Source organism: Papaver somniferum, chromosome 5, assembly GCF_003573695.1.
Source record: "Papaver somniferum cultivar HN1 chromosome 5, ASM357369v1, whole genome shotgun sequence".
NCBI classification, from domain to species: Eukaryota; Viridiplantae; Streptophyta; class Magnoliopsida; order Ranunculales; family Papaveraceae; genus Papaver; species Papaver somniferum.
The window spans coordinates 52454620-52462584 of record NC_039362.1 but is presented as its reverse complement, the minus strand read 5'-3'; the positions used below and the strand labels follow the sequence as shown (position 1 = coordinate 52462584).

Sequence of the window (7965 nt, the reverse complement as noted above, 5' to 3'; positions counted from 1 at the left end):
TCGATATGGATTTGAGAGACGTGCAAAGTGAACAATGCACCATTACAGCTAGCTAAGGAAGCTAATTTGATTCAAATACACCTTATTATATTATTGGCACAACCATAATCACGAGCAATTCAAAACACTAGCTATTAAGTGCACTGAATCTACAGTTCACGTATATAGATTTCTACTTAATTAATAAGCAAAGCAGTGCCCACAAGTTAAATTCTACAGTTTCCAAACTTGTAAAACAACAAAACATTATACGTGGCATTTCAATTAAGTATGTCCCACATATATACAGAGTGAACTTGCACCCATAAACATTTTATCTGGTGGACCGATAGTACAGGTGACCGTGCTGCAAGAACAACATGTTGTGCACCAATTTTCCCATCAATAGTATTGATTGTGATATCATCTTGAGACACCACAAAATTAAAGCAAGCTATAAAGAACCAACAAGTGGGATAATAACTGAAAAGTCTTAATTTAGCAGAGAAGTAAGATTCATTTTGGTCAAGAAAAGATTATCATATATATAGTTTGGGGATTCATACTAGCTATTTTGCTTTAACATAACGTGTCTTCCACTAATTTTGTTGATCTTGATGTCATCGTCTTACTTGCAAACACATCAATCTCCTTTCATTTCATGTTAAAAATCGGGTCATGGAATTTTCAATAAACAACACTAAAGAGTATCCATAACTTCCCAACTGGTGATTCCAATTCAAGAGGACCAAGTGGTGAAGATAAAGAACCTGAACAAGAACCAGATGATGATGCTCTAATAACAATTGAATACCTCCTTCTGCTGCTCCTATGAGATTGTTTTGATACAAAAATTCTGTAAATTCTTAGTTCTAGAACAAGGTTTGGAAATCGGGATAATATCTTGTTATACTACTGGCGTGCAATGATGCAAATATATATATATATATAAAATGAGACCTTTTAGTAGTTATATATGACAACACCTAATATTGGTAAGCATACGAAGGAAAACAATTTGAGCATAGAATAGAACTAACGTAGAACTAACCAAGAAAACAACAAAACGTAGATTTAAGTTGAATCATATAAGTCATACAAATGGTTACCCGTGGGTCGATAATGAATTTTGGACATTAGTGATGAGACATTCCTATCACCATAGAGAAATTTTGTCAACCGGCTAGCCAGCAACAGTGCTTTTTAAGTTCTTCATATCTCTAAATTTCAGTTAAAAGAGATGAAGCACAACCAGCGTGAATGAAAGAAAAAATCAAACAATGGTCAGTATAAAGGAAAAAAAAAAGAACAAAAACCAAAAAAAATATAAACCATATAAGCAAAAAGTTAATGAGAAATTGATTACATTAGTTGATTACCTTGATTAATCCATTTGATGACCGGAAATTAGTAGAGACAGAGATGAATCCTGGTCGTCTTTGTGTTGATGCTGATGATTTAGAAGGGAAATTTTTAGAAACAATGGAAGAAGATGAAGAGGATACGATTGATTTCATCTACTACACCAGAAGTGACTGTTTGTATCCAACATAAACCATATTTTCCCATAAAATGACATATATCTAAATTCATGAATCGAATAAGGATCTAAAATTGAAACTGAAATAATTAGGTTTTTGAAATCGCAAAAATAAATAAATCTGAAATTGATTCCAAAAGCGATAAATTAACAGTTGCAATCAAATTACATGATAAAAATAGATTACACTTATCTTTCCAATCGCTTTCAGTGACGAATTCTTCAATGTTGAGATTGAATCTCATCAAGGCTTTTCCTGGATTGAGTTGCAATTCCTTGTTGCAGTTCCTGCATCAAAGAAAAGAATGGAGAATAAAAGAAAGAAAAAAAGAGTTTCTCTCGATCTCTATCGTTCTCACTCTGAGTCTTTCCTGAAATGAAATCTGAGATTATAATCAAATGAATTCAGAACGATTGTAACTCTGAAGGGTAACTTTGGTACTGAGAAAATCAGAGAATTTTGAATCGGTGAAAATTTGGATTAACTCGTTAGATTTTGGATTAAACTGTCTAATACGGGTGAATTTTAGATTAGACAGTACTAGGCCTGAAATGAGTGGACTAAAACGTCCAAAGCCCAGGAACTTTGGGACTAAACGTAAATTTCTACTTGATAGTTTCTACCAAATTAAATTACTAAAGCATTGAATTTGTTGTTATTTGTTAACTTTTCACATACGGGTGTTCAGGTCGTGTTTGGATTCTTATCCTAGCTTAATTGGGGGCCATCGGAATTAATTGGGGGCCATGCACTAGAGGAGGTCACCAGAACCTAATTTGGATCACCCCTTACAAAAATATTTTTTAAATGGCTAAAATGCCCCTAAATGGTTAGTGTTAAATTTTAATTAATTAGTGATAATCTTACTTAATTAGAGTTTAATTATTTTTTTCCAGATTTTTTGTCTGCAATTTTAGTCTAAATTTTTTTTTTTGCCCAGATAGGATGAAAAATCGTCAAGGTATTAAAAAAATTCGTTGACGACCCTCAACAGTCGTTAATGTTTAGACTGTTTAAGTGACGATTCTAAACTGTCGAAGATTCATTAATGGTGGAAATGTACGACAGTTTTGGGTCGTCATAAGAATGATCAATTCCCTGACGACCCTTTGGAAGGGTCGTTGCTGTTTTGGTTACGCATTTGACGACTTAAACAGTCGTTAATGTTTTAGAAATGTCGTTATAGACTGTCGTTAATATCTAAAAAGAGTCGTTAGTGTAAGACAGTTTAAAGTCGTTATTGTTTTGATCATGATGTATATGACGACCCTAAACTGTCGTTAATGTCGGTGAAGGGTCGTTACTTGAAAAAACAAATTAATCAAGGATAAAATAGTATATTCATCTTCCGATTTTTACACCCTGAAAAATTTGGGGGGCAAACAAAATTCCATGACCCCCAATTAGAAGTTATGGCCCCAATTAAACTAGGATTCTTATCAGTAACAATCACCAAAAATCTCGAAAGCAGACTACTACTTGTAAACAAAAAGAAAGAAAAGAATTTGCTTTCAGAATTTAGACTTGCGGGGAATAAAAATTAGCTACAGTTTTAAGCGATCTTCTCCTCCATCAATAATTTAGGTATTGTGATTTGGGTTTTTATTTCAGAGAGAAAGTAATGGAGAAAGTGAAGAACTTATTGCAGCCAAAAGCAAACCCTCAACAGCAATTAAGGGATTGGCAAAGAAAACTTAGACAGGAATGCCGTAATATTGAAAGACAAATTAGAGGTAAAGTTGTATTTTTCACCGAACCTTGTTTCTCCCTTTACTAGGTCTCAAATTGATGTTTTTTTTTTATACATATAAAGTTTGTAAATTTATGACAGACGTTATACCCAAATTTTGTATATCGGTTTGTTGTGAATTTTAGGTTTTTGAATTTGCGATTTTTGATGTTTTCTTAAAATGCTTTAGATGTGGAGAGAGAAGAGAAAGCTGTACAGAAGGCAATTAGAGAAGCTGCTAAGAGAAACGATATGGTCTCAGCAAAGGTAACAAATTAATAGTGAAAGTTGTTGAAATTCAGCAATGCTTGATATTCTAAATGTTAGTTATATAGAATGCGAAACAGTAGAGTAGACAAGGGAGATTGATTGTCGATGACTGAAAGGGTTATACTTGGTAGTAGCTAATTTTTAAATCCACCGCAGAAAATCGATGTTTTTTCTAATTTGTTAAGTTTACAGTATAATGAATAATGCACTGAAGTGGTACACTACTTAAGCCTCTTGCTAAAAGGAATGGTCGGTTGATATAGCTGCAAATAGGAATACCTGTATGGAGGTTTATAGTAACTATACCATGGTTTGTCAGTGAACATGGAGGTAGTATGATCCTAAAACCGTGTTGTTGCGAGACACGACTATCGTCTGTAGTATCAGTATAATGTATGTGTATGCATTTGAATCATATAGGTACCTTAATTATTTGAGGCCTTAAATTAGCACTGTCACAGAGAGAGAGAGAGACAGAGAGATAGATACACTCACATCCTATTTTCATATATGCTACTTCGTTCTAGTAGCTTCTCCTTATTCTAGATTATTATTTTTGGTCAAGTGATGGTTAAGAAGGCTACACTTGTTTCTAGTATGTTCTCGATTTCTGCCATGTTTTTCATGGAGCTGGAGTACACCTGCCAATTTAAAGATTTTGTCTTTACATTTTTTGTTTTTCTTTGATAAAAATATATATACTCGGCATCCTCATTTCCTGAAATATTTAATAGGCGCTTGCGAAGGAAATTGTGTGTTCAAGAAAAGCAGTGAACCGACTTCATGAGAATAAGGCACAAATGAACTCGATTTCGATGCACCTTGGTGAAAGTGTTGGTACGATGCTTTATCATTTGAAACTTCAGTACTTGCTAACACATTTCCATGCAAGTTGTTACTCAAATACCTGTATATGCAAGTTATTTTGTCTATTTCACTCTTTCAGTAGCGTGCACTGCTACAAAAGTTAGAATTAATCATATGATCAAGGGTTTTAAGAACACCATCTGTCATTAGTTTAATATTAAGGCACTTTGCCCATTCTTTGCACAGGAATCACCTAGCATGAAACTGTGTTATAATTCTACTTCTTTAGTAGATGTACTCGTTTAAAACTGAAAACACCATTCTTTTGTTTTGGAGGATAAGTATTCTTTGTAAATGTTTTTGGAGGAAATAGCTTACCCCCCTTTGAGGCTCAGATATTTGTACTGCAAAGAAATTGAATTGAAATCCGGTAAAACATTAGTCAGATAGTTATATTTTGATGCTGTGTGCGATTCATAGCCTTGTAATAAATGATTCCCTGTGTGTGATGAAATATTAAAAAGATCCTCTTTCAGTCATGTTTACATGAATGTTTTAAGAATAATTTACTGTGTAGATTTTTCATGCTGCTATGCTTTCTTGGTGGGGATTTGCAGCAATTGCTCGAACAGTGGGTCATCTATCCAAGAGCACTGAGGTTATGAAGCTTGTCAATAACCTCATGAAGGCTCCAGAAGTGGCCGCAACAATGCAGGAATTCAGCAAAGAAATGACCAAGGTAATACATACACTTACCCTGACTAGCCATCTTCTTTAACTGCAAGAATTGCCTCATCAATCATGCACTTTCAGGCGGGAGTAATTGAAGAAATGGTAAATGACGCTCTTGACGACGCACTTGATTCAGAAGACATCGAGGAGGAGACCGAACAAGAAGTTGAGAAGGTTTTGACAGAAATAGCTGGAGAGACTGCAGCACAGCTTCCTGTAGCAGCGAGAAGAGAGAGATTAAAGCAACCCGTCCAAACAGCAGCTGAGGTATTTTCACTGTTCATCTACTTACATCCATCCTCTATTTGTTACCTTGTGTCTTAATCAATTTAAAAGGTATAAAATTTCTCGACTTGTAACTTTACAGGAAGAGGCTATAGCCGAGGGTGATGACGAGGAAGAACTAGAAGCAATACGGGCAAGACTTGCCAAACTGAGGTCTTAGGTCATACTCCTAATGATGCTATCCTTGGTCCCTTGCCCATTCAACCTCATCTTAGTAACTATTCAATGAATTTGTATTTGCAACCAAAGGTTTCACATGTTCCTTATATGAGAGAGCTATTAGCAACATGACTGTTGGATCTACCACTAGTTAAACATATAACCAGAAAGAGACAAAATGTGATATCTGTAATATATTGTTCTTGAATTTAGCTTTTTTTCATAAATCCATGTGTATTTGGCGATATTTAGAACTACTGCATGGCAAATGTTCTTGTCTTTCTTTTGCTACTCCTCGGTCACGAATACTTCCCCGTCATGTGAAGTTTTTGACAGAGATCTGAATCAACTGTGCTAGCTAGCTATTAGTACGGTTTGTTACCGAGCTCAGGATTTTCTCCACTTATCTTGGATGAGCCTGTGGTAATTTAAGGAAGACTAATCCGTCAACTTAATCTTTTACCTAAAGGTGCTGAACCTGTTGATGAAATCTATAACTGCCGATGTTCCTGACATTATTGAGAAACGTTTTGCTTTTCCAAATTTTAATTGATACTAATGGTGTTTCTGTTGAAGATCTTGGTCATCATGGTGGTTACTGTAAACTTGGACATTTTCATGCTGCAAGGTATGGTTTTCTTAGTCCTACTTAAAACCCTATACTGATGAATTTCTATGGTTTTGCTTTTATATGTATTTGTGTTTATACTTAAAACCCTAGATTCTGGTGAATTTCTGTGGTGTTTCAGATTTAGCTTACTAATATTCTTCAGTTTCTGTTTTGGCAATTATTTCTGGTCACCTTCTTGCTTTAACCACATAACACTTTTCAAGACACTTGGCCATCACGGATCCACTTGATGTAAGCACCATTTAATGTTTAAAATCAGTTAGATATATTCTATCTGTTTAGAAAATGGCTAGATTAGCTGCAGTAGCATTAACACCTTCCATTGCGTGTTATGTCTACATGCATTGGCGATATTGATTCTTTTCTCTTCTTTCCCTCAAAGTGCATTCAAGTTTGCTATTTAGAACTTGAAACTGATGTAACTTTCTACGAATCCAGTCTTTTTCATCACCGGAGAATCATATGCTGGGCACTACATACCTGCTTTTGCTTCTCGTCCACCAAGGTAACAAGGCTAAAGAAGGGTATCAATAAACTTAAGGTATTTTCTCCTCTTCAACCTAATTCAGAGTTTCAATTTGGCCCTTTACATTGCTTGGATCAGATTTCATCATTTGCGATGTGTTGAACAGGGATTTGCTATTGGTAATGGACTTACTGATCCTGCCATCCAATACAAGGCATATACAAATTATGCATTAGATATGGGATTAATTAATGAATATCAGCAGAATAGTACTAAGAAGATCCTTCCAACATGTGAATTGGCAATCATTGTTCAGTAAGTTAATTATAAATTGCAAAAGAACAAAAAAGGGGAAAGAGCAACTCTATGGCGATTTTCTCTGTGTATAAATTATGGTCTCTAAATTGATTTAGTAGGCTGTTAGCTGCTGTTGGGTCTCTGACGTAGTATCATGTTGGATTTTCTTTTTAGGTACTGACGGTACTCTCGCTTGCCTGACCTCATATGTTATTTGCAATACTATATTTAGTAGAATAGAATCTTATTGATTTCTGGGAATATAAATGTTAGATATGAATTAATATCAAGCCTCGAACTTTATCCAATTATGAAGTGTATTAAGCGTTAAAAGAACCATGAGCATGTTCTATTAAGTTCGTATAGTTCTTTATTTTTCTTTTTTACTCTACCGCAGCATTATGATATCAGAATTAAGGGCAGTTGTGCTACAACGTCTCAAATATGGATAAGTTTCCAAATCCAGAGAAAGGTCGGGGATGCTCTTCGGGTTGGGGACATTGAATTTGTCTCGTGCTGCCCTTCTGTGTACCAGGGCATGCTGATGGACTGGATGAGGAATCTGGAGGTTGGCATCCCTATTCTAGTTGAAGATGGAATCAAGCTCCTTGTTTATGCTGGAGAGTGTGATCTTATATGCAATCCTCATTAACCAGCTCCCAGAAGTATTTCTTGTATTTTCATAGGATATGCTAACCATCAGAAAGGTTACAGGTGCCTAGATGTCTCTATTGGTAAAGTATGTATATCTAGACATGTAGTTTTTTAAGAAGATGCCTATCCTCTTTGACACAATGTAAATCTTGCATCAAATACTATAAATACTTCTAGCTCATCAACTGTGTTTACTTCACCTAATCCTCCAATCACTGCTGATAAGGAATAAGAAAAAGAACTGCTCCACCAAATATACTCTATCAGCTACTTTGCTTACATCTCCAAGTCCTTCATTACAAACATGTGTATCTCAACCTTTAAAATGTCCTGAATGGAGACCACCATTACATGCAGAACTCAACGCTTTACAATTTGCAGGTACTTGGTCTTTAGTACCTCCTCATCCTTCTCA

The 7965-nt window shown here is 35.2% G+C and overlaps 1 protein-coding gene across 1 annotated transcript; it reads left to right on the top strand.

Annotated features, from left to right (window-relative positions):
- Positions 1-2972: 2972 nt before the first annotated feature.
- LOC113281566 (vacuolar protein sorting-associated protein 24 homolog 1-like) lies at positions 2973-5749 on the top strand. The gene is made up of 6 exons (XM_026530354.1): positions 2973-3253; positions 3440-3516; positions 4254-4356; positions 4944-5065; positions 5140-5325; positions 5426-5749. Exons 1-6 carry the CDS (start codon positions 3142-3144, stop codon positions 5501-5503), a joined length of 678 nt encoding a protein of 225 aa, XP_026386139.1. The 5' UTR covers positions 2973-3141; the 3' UTR covers positions 5504-5749.
- The last annotated feature ends 2216 nt before the right edge of the window (positions 5750-7965 follow it).

Bases quoted from the DNA above. Each gene is read 5' to 3' on its own strand.
- LOC113281566 (XM_026530354.1), top strand. From the start codon at position 3,142: ATGGAGAAAGTGAAGAACTTATTGCAGCCAAAAGCAAACCCTCAACAG. The intron at 3,254-3,439 runs GTAAAGTTGTAT...AAAATGCTTTAG, and splicing joins TATTGAAAGACAAATTAGAG to ATGTGGAGAGAGAAGAGAAA. The intron at 3,517-4,253 runs GTAACAAATTAA...AATATTTAATAG, and splicing joins ACGATATGGTCTCAGCAAAG to GCGCTTGCGAAGGAAATTGT.